Raw genomic sequence first — 16,346 nt, forward strand, 5'->3', positions numbered from 1 at the left:
AAGGAAATAGCAATCAAGAGTCACACAAACACTTCTTGCTAAATTATTTGGAATCAGACACCCTGCCAGGTGGGGCAGGGAATGTTATGCTCAAGAAATTAAGTTCTGGCCCTACGTAGGTGGCCTCGAGCAAATTCTGGGAGAATCCGAGGATCCCAGTACCTGAAGGCCAAACTCAGCTACGAGTTTTGCATTGCTGCTGTATTCAGCTACCAAAAGAGAGCAAAAGTCGGTCACCATAGAAACCGCAACCTGACAATCTATGGTGACAGCGGCTCACACCCTTTCTTACCCCTTTGGCTGGACCAGATGGAATGAGAAAGGAAAGCTTTTCACTCTTAGCCACACTTAACCTTCTCTCTGGCCTGTAACCTAGGTCTCAGATGCGAAAATAGACAAGGAGTTCTCTCCTAAAGGCTGAATCTACAAATGCACCAACAGATACATAATTCAAAGCTGAAAAGAGCTAAAGAAATAACAGATGTGGAATGTTCCGTGTATTATGAGCACAGCCTGAACACTCTCAACAGAGAAGAAATATGTGCATGGAATGCCTTTCCTTATGTGTTTGTGTAAAAATATAATAATGGCCACATGTAGCATCTCTTTTTTCTCAATTAGCCTTCTCTCAGCAGCCCCTTCCTTCTGTTTATTAAACATGAACTTATGGGGAAAGCAAGAAGCAATTAAGCAAGTGAGACAGGACAGGAATCACTTGAGACCAAAGCAAGCTGAATTTAACTTACTGCTTTGCCATTAGTGGAGGCCCTTTATTTACAGACGTTAAGGGCCCTTTTAATGCGTATCAGTTATAGATACACAATTCTGGATCCATTCAACCGCTACCCAAGTCAAAGACAACAGGAGCTGAGCTATGGGGGGGACACCAGGAGCCTGGGTATTTTATCCAAGTACTGGACCAGGTACACCTTTTACCTGCTGTGAGTCCTGATGAAGTAAAAGCCTTAGTTATCATAACCTCGACTCCCTATAACCTCCACCTTGGCCACAGATATTGATGGGGAATTGGTCAGGGAGGCAACAATGGAAGGGAACGTAGCTAGTCTCGTGGGCGTACGTGTCCCACGGAAAATCACATCTCTCCTCGGCCTCCAATAAAATGGAAATAACCCGGAAGCATCAGGTCATCACTGTCCAACCGCATCCCATCCGTTCACAGCTACAATCATATCAGAGGAATCGCGTGTGATATTAGGAAGGCATGCACAGCAGTGGAAAAACAGACGGAGCGTAAGGCAGAAACCTGTCATTTATGGCCAAGTCTGTCCCTCAACTAACACGTTCCCCCCAGGGCGTTCCTTAAGCTCCCTGTGTGTCCACCGATCTATGTATTTAAAGAGGAAACAATACTTACACCACACAGCGTAGCACCTGACACTACGTTATTGTCGAGACCCTGAGAGATGGTAGGGCCAGATGCTTTGAAAAGAAAAAAACCCACAGGCAACATACAGGAGGCAATATTCCCTCTACTCTGTGATCACGTCCAGCAAGAAGCAAACATCGGCCCTGCAAGCTCACCTGCAATGAGGTGTCACAGAACGTGGGGGGTGGGTTATGCTGAGCTGTTTCCTTCATTTCAATTAATCCCTGATCTTCTTCTTGGTGCTCTCAACTATTTCCTCCACTTAGCCAAGAACTGACCTGGGCTATTTTTAGCTGATCCTGAAAGTACCAGTTTGGTACTGAACCCACCAAACAGGAGCCATCAAGCCCATTGCTTCCTCTCTGTACAGTCATCCGTTATTCGGAACCGCTCGCGGGGACTTACTTCATTCAAGCTGTACTGACGACCTCTCCTGAGCCTTTAACTTTCTAAGTTGAGATCCGTACTTAGTTCTTCACTAACCTACTCAAGAATGGGTACTGAGTGCTTAAGACGGTCTGCACTGTTCAAGGCCCCCGGGGTGGCGCAGTCATGAAAATAAACAATCTCCTTTCACGGAGGGCACATTCCAGGAAGAAGAAACAGACGACCAGACGCAGAGAAAGCAAACTGACGCTGACTATGTGGGGGGATAAATGCCGAGCAGGCCGTGGGGAGATGGAGGTGAGGGTGCTTTTTAACATTTTAAGCAGAGACTTGAAGAAAGAGAGGGAAGAAGCCTTGAGGCATCGGCCAGAGGGACCACTTTCTAGGTACAGCATCACTGCAAAGGCCTGAGGACTTAGTGTGTTGGATGGACAGCAGGAGGCCGGCGGGTGGAGCAGAGGGTATGAGAACGTCGAGTAGCAAAGCGGCTCCAAGGGCACATCACACCGGAGTCAGATCAGAAGCTACATAAGCAATGGAGTGACATGATCTGAATTTTGTTTGAAAAGAATCTGTCTGGCTGCCCTTGGAAGAACAAACCGTACAGGGGCAGTGAATAACAAGCCCAGAAATAAATTCTGAAACGAATGCAAGAGTCCAGGGAGGATGATAGCTGAGACTAGGGTAGTGGTGAGAGACAAAGTGGAGGGTGATTGAACTGCGGATGGAATTTGAAAGCAGAGCCAACAGACTGTGTGAAGGGACGGAATGGAGGTGTGAAGAGAAGACCCCAACACATGTAGCAGGCCTGAGACTGCAGTCCTGAGAAAGGTCTGCTTCCAGGATCAGGTCTTGGTTGGCCTATGGGGACACCGCGGATAAACTGAACCCGACAATGACATGAAATCTTCCCTAAATGTAAGAGTGGTCTACTGTGCCTACATGGTTTGTACCAACCATACGGTTTATACTGACTCCCCCTGCCCCGACCAGGTTTCCTCTGGAAGTCTGGAAGACGGCTACGTGCTGGGCAAGATGGGTACCCACACAGCCGGCCCCCCATGACAGCCCAGGGCAGTGAGTCTCTCATGAGCATCCCTAGCACATGATGGCCCAACACGCTACGGGAGGAATTAAGAAGTTGCCTTGGGCAACTTCTCTGGGAGGGCACTCTTGGAAGCGTGTGTGCGGGTTTCCAGAATTCACCCCACGAGACTTTTCCCTTTGCTGATTTTGCCATCTGTCTTTCACTATAATAAAGTGTAATCGTGATTATAACAACTCCGAGTCCTGGTGAATTACCAAACCTGGCGGCAGATCTGGGGACCCTGACATAGAAAGCATGCGAGGTTTATGGCCCCAGCTCAATGCTTTATTTAGAGTTCCTTCAACTCTTCTGCAAATCTCTAAATAGCTTCTTTGGTATTTCAAACACCAAAGGTTTTAAATATTTTGTTAACAGAAAGAATAAAAAAAAAATTCACACAATTTCACTTTTTTAAGGGGTACAAATGAAGAACGATTTTAGTGACATTTCAAATAATGTTCTTCCCTTGCAATTACAAGGTGTAGTCACAAATGAGGTGCACTGAAAAGCCCCCGCTTTCCCTGGGCTGAACATCTGTATTCCTCTAAGGGGAAAGTACTGTATTTCAATTACCTGGCAAATTAGGAACTGCTGTTTCTTATTTGCAGGTCTTTTTGATGTATATAGGAGTTGTCAGTGGAACTTCTGTAACTTAACATTTGCAAACAAGAGGGGTCACAAATGAAGATTACAATTTACAAGAACAGCCGAAAATGAAAAGTAGCAGTAATTATAAAAGGCTTATGAGTGCCTCGCACATGAAATACTACATTCACTATAGTTAGACTCTTATTGTCTAGTCTCCCTTGGCCCTATTTTTAAAACTTAACTAAATTACCTCAAATCTACTCCTTATATTGCAGTAAATACTTAGTGAATTAGAACTGAAGCAGTATAAAAATCCCTGGCCAGAAAACTGGATTAGCCCTGTATTAACTTCATTTCATGACACAAACAAAGTCTGAGAGAAACCTACCCTAGTGGTCCTTTGTGAAGACGAAAGTAAAAAACTTTTATTGAAATTGGGGCATTTCACTTTATTTGACAGTGGGATGTGTCGTAAGTTAATCAGATGATGGCTTGCAAAGGTAATATAATAAGTAAAAAGGAAAGCTAGTGAGAGGCCTTGCTGATTTGCAGTGCAGGAAAATATACTAAGTACTTTTCTCAAATAAATTAGTATTGATATATGGGTTATTCTCAGCAAATCTATTGGGTCTCTAAATAATGAGACTGGTTTACAAGAAAAAAATTTTCATTATTCATGTTTCAATAACAAAACATATTTTTTAATCCCTTCCCCCTTTTTTGGTACTCATTTCATTAATTACTTATTTTTCTTCTAAATATACATTTTGAAATTTACCTGCATTTTCCCAATAGGGAAGTCAGAATTCTCAGTAAAATATGGCAACCAAAGTCACTTAAAGTGTTCTCCCAAATCAAGGGCAATAAATCTTCTCTCGTTTTTATTAAAATGAAGCAACTGCTAAGAGAGCTTGAACCTTATCCCATGGCCCCATGCAATGGCTCTGAACTTAATTACCTCCATTTAAGTGGAATTACTTGGGAGAGAATACTGCTAGGTGGTTTCTTAAATTACTGTACATCCATGAAATGCGGTTGTACTGGCTGGAACAGCAACCCCTAAAAAAAAGGCATATCCACCCAGAACCTGCGAACGTGACCTGATTTGGAAACAGGGGCTCTGCAGATGCGCTCAAGTTAAGCTGCGGTCACGCTGCCTTAGCACAGGCCCAAATCGAACGACCAGTGTCCCTAAGGGGGAAATTTGGACAGACATGTAGAGAGGAGGCCATGTGGAGACAGAGGCAGAGATTGAAGGTCTGCTGTCACATCCAAGAAATGGTAAGGACTGCAGGCAACCCCCAGAAGTGAGAACAGACTCACGGGACAATGTCTCCCTCAAAGCCTTCAGAGGGAGCGTGGCCCTGCTCACACCTCGATGTTTACCTCTAGCCTCCAAAACCATGACAGGCTGAATTTCCCTTGTTTTCAGCTATCCAGTTTGTGGTGCGTTATTACAACGGCCTTAGGAAACTAATAGTGGTTGTTCTCAGGATTTCAAAATTAAGTGTATAAATATTCCCTCCATACAAAGTCTGGTTCAGAAAATTGCCCCTTTCTTTTCCGTCAAATTGAAATAAAAGAAAACATTTATAAAAGCGTCTCACAAGCTCTAAGAACACAGAATTTTCAATTCAGCTAATTTCTATTTATTAATTGCCCACTCCATACATCCTGTAGGCCCTGTGAAAAGTAGAAAATATTCAGTATCTCCTCTTAAAAGCAACTACTGTACAGCACAGGGAACTCTGCTCAATATTCTGTAATAATCTAAGTTGGGAAAAGAATTTGAGAAAGAATACATACATGTGTGTCATAACTGAATCACTTTGCTGTACGCCTGAAACTAACACAACATTGTAAATCAACTAAACGCCAATATAAAATAAAATATTTTTTAAAAAGCAACCATTAATTATAAACAAAATATTGAGGACAGGGAGAATTCTCAAGTACTCCATAAAAATAGTAGTCTGATTTCTAACAGAAAAACATTAAAGTGAGGGAAGGAGGCAACTGTCTTTCAGAGGAAAATATAAACAATTATGAAACCCTGGAATTGGGTCAAGAGAATTATGTAGAGAGTAACTGCTCAATAAACATTTACTGAGTTACTTAATTATTAGTTTAAAATATATGAAGATTATTAATGTTTATATATTTTGAGTCTTAGTATTCATAGTTCTAAATAATTGCATATCCAATTAATCTGTAACTACATTAACTCAAAGTATTTCAAATCAGTGATTTAAATGCATCTGTCCATTCAATAATTCATCGTATATTTGAGAAATATTTGCTGAGTATGACTATAGCCAAGGAGTTATGTTTCACTGAATGAAAGATGTGGGAGTTTACCCTACAGTCCAAGCTACAAGACTTTAAAAAGGGGAGTCCCACACGAAGACAGCTGACTAAAAACGCACGTTAATTTCACCTCTTCCTAAATTCTAACCAAAATTACAGTAAAGAATTTTATTTTATTTATTTTTTTGGTTTTTTTTGCGGTACGCGGGCCTCTCACTGTTGTGGCCTCTCCCGTTGCGGAGCACAGGCTCTGGACGCATAGGTTCAGCGGCCATGGCTCACGGGCCCAGCCGCTCCGCAGCACGTGGGATCTTCCCGGACCGGGGCGCGAACTTGCGTCCCCTGCATCCCCTGAATTGGCAGGCAGATTCTCAACCACTGCGCCACCAGGGAAGCCCTACAGTAAAGAATTTTAAAGACGCAAAGCCACTTGAACAGAAACTAAAGAATAGAAGCTAAAATGCAGATGAACAAGAAGCAACTAATTTAACATATTCAACAGAGCCAAGTCCCAAGCCTCCGACAGAAAAGCTGAGACCCAGCCTAATGAACAGGGCAGGACCTTCAGGAGGCTCAGAAACTAGTAACAGCAGGTATGTCTGAAACTGGGGGTGAGTGGGAGGTGATAGAATAAGATGTGTGGGGAGCTGTCTAGGAAGCAGTTGGACCCCAGGTATCCTCCCCTCCCTGACTCTACAGACCAGTGGTCCTCCAGTTTCCTCGGAAGAAGATGAAGCAGGTGGTCCTTGGTCTGTGGATGCAGGAAAATACAAACTCAGAATGGAAACCCCAGGCTCTCTTCTTGCCACTCAGCTCCTAGAATGAGGGCAGCTCGACCTTGAACCCCAGGTGGGAAGTTGAAATTCTCCTCCTTGGAAATCAGCTAAAGAGGAAAAACCATCATACAAAGAAGTAGCCTCCATAGGAGGAAGGTCCCCCTACATGGACCAGTCCTGCCCGCAGCTTTCGAATCTCCCTCTTACTCAAGAGCACACAGGCAAGGATTCTCATATACCCAAGGAAAGCCTCTAGCGAGAAAGTTAGAAACCAAAAGCAACACGGAGGAAACAAACTACTCTGGGAAAAGAAAACTTTAAAAAATCAATACTTCCAAATGTAAATTAGATAGCTAGTGGGAAGCTGCTGCATAGGACAGGGAGATCACCTCTGTGCTTTGTGACCACCTAGAGGGGTGGGAGGGAGGCTGATGCAAGAGGGAAGAGATCTGGGAACATATGTATATGTATAACTGATTCACTTTGTTGTAAAGGAAAAACTAACACAGTATTGTAAAACAGTTATACTCCAATAAAGATTTAAAAAAAAAAAAAGAAAAGAAAAAAAATCAATACTTCCAACAAGATAAAGTCATGCTTCCAGGCTGCAAGAAGAGGAGGCCATAAACAGAGCAGCAGTCAGAGAAAAAGCGCCAGACAAGGGCTCATAAAAACGCAACCGCACAAATGAGTGGAGAAAACCTCTGACAGTAGAGCAAAAACAGAGGAGAAAATGAAACCCTGAAATGCAAAGAAGAAGAGAAAATTACATAGCCAGCCCAGGACTACCACCTGGTCACAGAAGAAGAAGACAAGAGAGAAAAAGAGAGGTGAAAGATGTCATTTTAGAAGAAGCATCCCCAAAATTAAAGGTATGAGCTGCAGACACCCGGGGTACCCTGTGCTCTGGATGGAAACAGACACCTGCAAAGGCCCATCATCGTGAAATTTCACAACAGTGGAGAAAAGGAGAATATAAGATGCCCGAGGAGAAAAGGAAGAATGGAGCAATACCTCCAAATGCTTGAGAAAAGTGACAGCTGCCCTAGAATTCTATACTCAAACTATCAGGGAAGCATGAGGACAGAATCAGGATTCTTTCAGTCACCCAAGGTGAGAGGAGAGCAGGCTGCCAGCACTGAAACGCTTTGCTTCGTTTTACCATCTTTGTAAGCTGAGGACAAAATGCCAAAGTAAGCCAGACCCAGATTGTTAACGGCACCTGGCTTGTCCTGACCGCACTCTGAACAAGGTCCCGGGGACCCCTCGAGGTCCCGCTGCCTGGGGCAGAAGAGAACATTCAAGTCACTGCACAGAAATGCTGTACTGGGCCTGTTCCGAGAACCGGAGCCAGACCCGTCCGCATTTCTAAGGGAGGTCCGGTACCTGGAGTTCAAGCTACAGTTTGGCTGATGACCCAACTAATTCCTTAAGATTAGCTCAGGACTGTACCTACTCAACTCCCCTGCAAACTCTGTGGGAAAGTGAGCCAGTTTAGGACCCAGGCACTGTCCAGCCATCCTCCACTCTGGAGAGCAGGAAAGTGCCCTCCTCTCCTGAAACAATCAGGGCTGGCCTTGTTTCTCGTGCTGTCAAAAGTAAGTTGTGTAATATTAAGGAAAACATACATAGGTAGTGATACTACAAGGAGAGGCAAGGAAATGGTTAACACCAAAGTTAGGGAGCTGGTTACCCAGAGCCAGGAAAGAGGATGGGGAAAGGTCACGTGGAGGGATGTTAACGGAACCGCAACTTCCCGCGTCTAGACAGGGGGCAGGGGGGACTTGTACTTCCACTATATCACTCTGTGAACTCTTCACATGTATATTTCAAATGTATGTGTATAATATATTCCAAAATAAATATATTCATACTCTATTTTGAAATAAAATTTGTCTTCTCAAGGGCAAGGAACATGATCAGATTTATACATTTAAAATATCACTAAGGGAAGCAACCTAACTGTCCATCAAGAGACGAACAGATAGACGGGCTTCCCTGGTGGCGCAGTGGTTGAGGGTCCGCCTGCCGATGCAGGGGATACGGGTTCGTGCCCCGGTCCGGGAGGATCCCACGTGCCGTGGAGCGGCTGGGCCCGTGGGCCATGGCCGCTGGGGCTGCGCGTCCGGAGCCTGTGCTCCGCAACCGGAGAGGCCACGGCGGTGAGAGGCCCGCATACCGCAAATAAAAGAAAAAAAAAAAAAAAGAGAGAGAGAGATGAATGGATAGAGAAGGTGTGGTGTATACACACACAACACTACTCAGCCATAAAAAAGAATGAAATGCCATTTTCAGCAAGATGGATGGACCTAGAGATGATCATACTAAGTGAAGTAAGTCAGACAAAGACGAATATCGTATCATATCGCTTATATGTGGACTCTAAAAAAGTGATACAAACGAATTTATTTACAAAACAGAAACAGAGTCACAGGCATCAAAAACAAACTTACAGTTACCAAAGGGGAAAGTGGGGGAGGGATAAACTAGGAGTTTGGGATTGACAGATACACACTACGATATATCTAATAGATAAACAACAACAAGGGCCTATTGTATGGCACAGGGAACTCTACTCAGTATCTTGTTATAACCTATAATGGAAAAGAATCTGAAAAAGAATACATATATACACACACACACACACACATATATGTATAACTGAATCACTTTGCTGCACACCTGAGACTTACACAACATTGTAACTCAACTCTACTTCAATAAACGTGTTTTTTTAATATCACCAAGGCCACTGGGAAAAGACAGTGGACACCAGCTGTAGAGGTCAAACGAGTGACAAGCGTGGTAGGCTGGCTTCCGAAGAGGCAGTGGAGCCAGTTCACGGAAGAGTAGATGCTCTTTTTCTTTTTTTTTTTTTTTGCGGTATGCGGGCCTCTCACTGTTGTGGCCTCTCCCGTTGCGGGGCACAGGCTCCGGACGCGCAGGTTCAGCGGCCATGGCTCACGGGCCCAGCCGCTCCGCGGCATGTGGGATCTTCCCGGACCGGGGCACGAACCCGTGTCTCCTGCGTCGGCAGGCGGATTCTCAACCACTGCGCCACCAGGGAAGCCCAATGCTCTTTTTCTTAATTTTTTTATTTTATTTTATTTTATTTTTTGCAGGAAAGGAGGAGGAAAAAGAAGTTATCTGGTCAGTTAGCAAAAAAAAAAAAAAGCCCAAGATAATGTTGCATGATCAGTGAGATTATTACTGCTAATAATAATTTAATAATTATTTTCAGAAGAGGTCTTAAGTCCAATGTTCCCAATGAGAAAAGTGCTGAACAAGAGTATCGGTGGTGATTCACCCTGCTAGATTAAGGTTCTGAGCGAGGACTTCCTTGTCAATAAAATCCAGGAAGCCAGTGCCCCAGCCTGAGCCTCACACCCTTGGCTGCAGGCGGTACCTAGACACCATTTTCATTTCATTTTCCACATGAAACTTCTACGGCCCTGCAGAAATGTGCCCGCTCGGAACTGAAAAGCAGGTTCACGTCAGCCCACCACAAGCCCATCCACAAGTCTCCCAGGAAACGGTCCATGTAGAGCTGTTTCCCACCTACTCGAGCTCCCAATAGGAAGAGACCGTTTTATGGGTCCCTCTTGCTGGAGGGATCACTCCGGCCCAGAACTTAATATTCTACACATCATATAAATTTTAAGCATAATTTTAAGAGTGTTAAGAACTAGGCGATCTATTTCAGTCATGGTACATTTCTTTCACTGTCTATGAGAGGATGGCCTACTACCCAACAGATACTCATATGAGTTTCTCAAGCCATCAACAGAAGCATCATTTTCTATCGTTTTTACTGAGCAAATACCAAAATTAGACTTGCTCCATTTTCATTTGTTCTTTGGTAAGCAGTGAGAGGGTGAAAATGAGATTTCCATAATAATACAAGATGGAGAAAAAAATGTAAGCCTGAAAAAAAAATTTAATAAGATTCAAATTACCTTATAATATCCTTATTAATTACTTGATAAAAGATTTTAAGCATTATCTTGGAATATGGGTATTTGGGAGGATTACAAAACCGAGCAAAATGGAACAGATAACATTTTAAACATTTTAAATGAACAGCGGCCAAGAAGGTAGCTTTTTTTAAATAGTGGGAAATGATTTGATGTGGGCAACTTCTTACACAGTTTATTCTCGAAAAGAGGAGAAAAACTGCTATGAATCTACGTCTTACCTTAAACACTTCCATTGGAAGAGGAAAGTTAGCAGCAACAATAAGGGATTTCTCCAGAGCACATTTCCACTCTGAGTCCATCTTCAAAGGATAGATTTCTGTATCAACAGCAAATCACATAAGAGTTTAAGGGCTGAAATGTTCTACTGGGTGGTTCTTTCTCTGATTTTATCTTCTCAGGATTTCATAATAACTTGGCAGGCGCAGCAACCGTAAGAATTCACACCCTGCCTGCCACAAAAGGCCACCTGCTAAAGAGATTTCCTGAAATTAAATAGCAATTTGGGATTCTGTGATCAGAAATGAAGAATCAACTTAACAGGGCTCTTCTTCAGGGAATATATGCATGCATTCCGGGCATAATTTAATAATATAAATCACATTAACCACACTTCATCCATCCACCACCCCGAATTCCATACATCACCTGGGAAGTAATATCCATGGATGAAGAACTTATTATCTGATAAATTTCCAAACTAGAAAAGACTCTTGTTGGGCGTTTTCAGTTATTCCAGCCTATTTTTCAATAAATCTCTAAGCTCTCATATGCTAAAAATAGTACGCATTTAAGTCAAGAAATTATGAAAAGGTAAATTAAAGTTTACCAACCAAGTCTAATATTTACACTTGAAATGTTGTTAATACCTCACATGTTGCCCATGTTTTCCCTCAGGCGGTGGGGGGAAGGGATTTACGAAAGGAGGTTACACCGTCTGAACGCAAAATTAAAAGAACAAAATCGTTGAGCACTGTTTTTACCGATTGCTGAAACTGCAGGGGAATTTTATGACCTGATCTCAACAGATTTAAGACCTTATCAAAATAGCATTTGCAGAAGCACTCACTTGGAGTGGATATGTTTATACCTCCCCTATATCAACCCAGGCTACTTCAGGCAGACAGCTAGGATACGAATATGAATTTAAGCACAGTTAAAAGGCAACGTTAAGCCTTTGAGGCTATATTTTTAATTTCTGGCATGTCTGCTTTTTAGCAGGCGCCCATATAATTTGATGATCATAGCTTCTGAACTCACCTTGAGCTTGAAGCACCTGTGTTTCAGCAGTTTATTTAGTCTTTTCAGACTATCACAATTACGGTTAGGGGAGAGATGCTGTGAGAAAGAGCCAAGTTATCAATGCACTGCCCGCCGTCCCTCGTTGTCAGACACACCAAGTCACATAAAGGATAAATAATGACAAGATAGGCTCTACTTGGGTATAGTGTCTATAATTCTTTCTAGCCTTTTCTTTATGCTCTTATACCGCTGCAGAATGCTTTTCCCCAATTTGGCGTTTCTCTATCAGAGAAAAAATAGCCTGTAATTCTTCTTGGTGTACATGTTTGGGGGAACGTAGTGAGGTCCCCCAAAAAACACCTCTACAGAGATTGAATGAATGGTCCCTCCAACCTCCACAGGTGGAGCGGGGGGGGGGGGGCCTGAGGGAGAAACCGCTTATCACACAGAGTCCCACAAAGGAGAAAGAAGGACCAATTCACGGAGCCCTACAAATTGTCCCGAGACAGTGAGGCAGATTCCCTGGAACATACCAGTGGTTCAGCTCCGGGGCACTGCATCAAAGTCTCCGTGAAAAGGGAAGGCAATTCAGGATTCTAGGAAGCAAAGCCCAGAGGACACCAAGGGCAGCAGTTCAAGACGGGGTCAGAGGGGAAACAATAAACAAGACCCTGGACTTCCTTAGTAGAACAGGAACAAATCCACCCTTCCAGGGTTCTGGAAGCAGGTCGATGGGGAGTTCAAGCTCGATACGGTAGTAAAAGGAGAACCAAGTCCTGGAAAAGGATGGTGACCTCCAAAGACAAGGTCAAAGGAAGGGTCTGCAGACATACAGGGGATAGAAAAAGGGAAGAGAAAGTGTTGGTGCCCGAGCTCCCACAGTCTGTAACTGAGGTCTCTGGGTGGGCAGGGGAGCCCCCGAGGCAGAGAAGAGGGTAAAAGAAGAATGGCTTACAAATTACTCAAGGCCAGAGCCATAAAAACCCAACATGGTCAGGTCCAAGCTCAGAACTGAGCGAGGAGACAGGCAGCCCCCCAGAACGATGCTCATAGCCTCTCCTGACACCTGGACTCACACACACTGGCAGAGCAGCACCGGCCAGCCACATCATCCTAGAAGGCTGCACCCACCTGATGCCACGTCTGTTCCACCAAACCAAAGACAAGTAGCCTAAGCAGCCTGGTGCTTTGATCTGAATATGCCCCCCTCCCCCCAAATTCATATGTTGAAACATCTAAGGTGATGGCATTAAGAGGTGGGGCCTTTGAGAGGTGATGAGGTCATGAGGACGGAGCCCCTATGATGAGATTAGAGTGCTTATACAAGAGACCCCAGAGAGCTCCTCGCCCCTTCCTCTAGGTGAGGACACAGTGAGAAGACGCTGTCTGTGAACCAGGAAGTGGGTCCTCAACGGACACTGAATCTGCCGTCGCCTCGATCTTGGACATCCAAGTCTCCAGGACTGTGAGAAATCAACGTCTCCTGTTTACAAGCCACCCAGTCTGTGGTGCTGTGTTACAGCAGCCTGAATGGGTGAAGGCACCCAGGAAGTCTCACGGGACTTTTATCTCTGTCCTACAATCTTAAGATTCTTTGTCCTCGTGCTGCAGATGTTGAATCCTAATATGGAATGTAACCCCATGGCAGGGCATACTCCTCGTCTTAAAAGGTGAAAAGCAACTGCGGTTTTGTCAGTACGCTCAACCGCCTGCAGAAGCTAAACACCTCCTAGTTTCAATAAGCAGGGAACAACAGTCCATGCGTCTGTTTCATTAGACAGAGAGGTGCTTGGTTACGCAGGCAAGTTTATGGACAATAAATAGCACCATTAAAAGAACATAAAACAGGTTCTTAAAGTGATCGTGTTGCAGGTAATTTAATAGAGTGTATCATGTCCATTTCTGTTGGTGGGAAGTAATAAGCAATTAAAACCTGTCCTGGGGCTTCCCTGGTGGCGCAGTGGTTGAGAGTCCGCCTGCCGATGCAGGGGACACGGGTTCGTGCCCCGGTCTGGGAGGATCCCACATGCCGCTGAGCGGCTGGGCCCGTGAGCCATGGCCGCTGAGCCTGGGCGTCCGGAGCCTGTGCTCCGCAATGGGAGAGGCCACAACAGTGAGAGGCCCGCAAAAAAAAAAAAAAAAAAAAAAAAAACCTGTCCTGATTCATCTTTAACTAGAAGCCTGAAGGAAAACGAGGTATCCCCCTCTGTGCATGTTGGCAGGCCATCTCAGAGAGAGTGTGGCAGGAAGAGGAGTGAACAAAATCTTCATCTCACAGCCTCAGGTGATCGAAGGCCTGGAGGGGCGATCCCCTTTATTCATGCACCTCACACCCTCCTCTCCTTCCTTCTCCACCAGGCTCTGACCACTAAGGAAAGGCTCATCTATGCTTCTTAATAGACACTGGGAAGTACTAGGGACTGAATGCTTGTGTCCTCCCAAAATTAAGCCCTAATCTCTCAATGCCATGGTACTTTGGGAGGTAATTAGGTTTAGATGGGGTCAGGAGGGTGGGACCCCCATGATGGGATTAGTGCCCTGGTAAAAGGAGACACCAAAGAGCTCTCTTTTGAGTGCATGCTTGCTCTCTCTCAATACACCATAGATACAGATACAGATACAGATATAGATATATACATCTCCATGCACACATAAAGAGGAGGCTGGGAGACTTCCCTGGTGGTCTAGTGGTTAAGGCTCCATGCTTCCAATGCAGGGCACATGGGTTCGATCCCTGTTCAGGGAATAAGATCCCACATGCCGTGCAGCATGGCCAAAAGATTTTTTTTTTAAAAAAGAAGAGGCCAGCTGAGGACCCGGCAAGAAGGTGGCCATCTACAAATCAGGAAGAGGGCCCTCACCAGTACTCAACCATGCTGATGCCCTAATCTTGGACCTCCATCCTCCAGAACCATGGATTTGTGTTTCTTAAGCCCCCTCTCCCCAGTCAATGGGATTTTGTTAAGGTAGCTTGAGCTAAAACAAAACAACAACTCTTTTTGAATGAGAAATAGTTCAAGTAAGAAGCATCTGAATTAGATTCAGAAACTTCTGGCTCCAGAAACTACCTAAAAGAGAAAGAAAAGGGGGGGAAATGGTTGACATAAAGATAATGAAGGGAAAAAATATACAAAAGAATATAGAGATAAGGATTTTTCTTAAACTTCAAAAAGTTTCATCTCTTTAGTTTCTGCAAAACCATGTCAGATTCTATCTTGCTTTCTAAACATCCAAAAATATGAAAGCAGGTAGAGCCTCTAAATGACCCCTGACCTCAATGACCTACTTAAATTTCTTAGAAGATCAAATATAATCTTAAAACTCTGATCACAGATTGAATATTTAGAAAATACCAATCACCTGAGTAATACTTAGCAGCACAGCAAATGTATGATTATCCCCATTTTACAGATGTAAAAACTGAGGTTCAAAGTAGAGTAACTTGTCCAGAAGCTGTGTTGCCAGTGACAGAAGTGGAAAGAGAGGCTGACTTGAACCCTGACTCCAAGCCCATGTTCCTTCCACTCTGCTGGGTATCTCAAGCTCTATTCACACGTGGACCCTTTTAAAGCAAGAAATTCTCATCTTGAACCCCACCGACCACTCTCCCGTGCATCTTATATCCTGGAGCCGTCCTGGGTGCTAAACAAGAGATCACATCTCTACTTGCTCAGAAGCCCCCCTAACACTTCAGGGGAAAGAGGATAGTACAGTCCTTGGGTGGAGGAAAGCTCGAGGAACACAGAGAAGGCCACAGGGCAGGAAAATAAATAAATGAGGGGACGTGTCAGGGGTACACGGCTGGAAAAGCAGCTCCAGGTCTGTCTAATCATGATTTGCCTTCCATTCAGCACTGAAGAAAAGGCACCCGTGGATTCCCAGTCCTGTCCTGATAATGCCTGAATCACTAAGGGCCGCGGGAAGCCACTGCCCCTCCCACGATTGGCATTTTCCCCTCTTCCATTCCCTCACCTGGTCTTCACTGAAGCTGGGCTCCACCTACCCCGGCAGCACTGCAATCCTGATGGTGGGTCGAGTGGGGAAAGGTGGCTTTGCCCCTCTTTCTAACCTCCCATTCCCCCACCCCATGTCCTCCGATTCCATCCAAAGATGGGATGCAGGCTTCTCGCTGGCGGACAGCATAAAAGCCAGCACCTTCTCCTCCAATGTGAAGACTGACTAGCCAGCTACTTTCTGTCACCTATTTCTATACCTCTATTCACACCAAACAGTTGAGAAATACTTTGTCCTGCAAGAAGTAGAAAGAATAAGGAAAGGAAAGGAGGAGCTGTGATTACTTTTAGCAAAGGCGTTGGTGTCGGCACAGCAAAGAGGGCATCGAGAGAAGGCTGACCTGGCATGGCCTCACTCTCAAAGTCCAGTCAGCCCTCCCGGCCCACAGGTCCCGAATATTCCACCTGCAGCGGGTGGAACCCGTGGGTGGAAGAAACCACAGATGCAGGAGCCCGCGAACGCGGAACCTGGGAAGGGGAAACCACAGGTGCGGAACACCTCCAACCCTCGAATGCAGAAGGCCAACGCTACTGTGCTATTTTATACAAAGGACTTGAGCGTCCCTGGAGTTTGCTATCCTCGGG

At 44.7% G+C, this 16,346-nt stretch overlaps 1 protein-coding gene across 6 annotated transcripts in view; it reads right to left on the reverse strand.

Moving 5' to 3' along the window:
• The window catches only part of SFMBT2 (Scm like with four mbt domains 2), a 221,512-nt gene that overhangs the window by 92,885 nt on the left and 112,281 nt on the right, over positions 1-16,346 (reverse strand). For 5 of the 6 annotated variants that reach the window (XM_059056565.2, XM_067030223.1, XM_067030226.1 and 2 more), the window contains one exon: positions 10,728-10,825. The exons of the other annotated variant lie outside the window; for it this stretch is intronic. In XM_059056565.2, the coding sequence (XP_058912548.1) occupies positions 10,728-10,825 (98 nt within the window). The remainder of the gene's footprint in view (positions 1-10,727; positions 10,826-16,346) is intronic. 6 annotated transcript variants of the gene reach the window in all.

Source organism: Kogia breviceps, chromosome 3 (assembly GCF_026419965.1).
Source record: "Kogia breviceps isolate mKogBre1 chromosome 3, mKogBre1 haplotype 1, whole genome shotgun sequence".
Classification (NCBI taxonomy): domain Eukaryota; kingdom Metazoa; phylum Chordata; class Mammalia; order Artiodactyla; family Physeteridae; genus Kogia; species Kogia breviceps.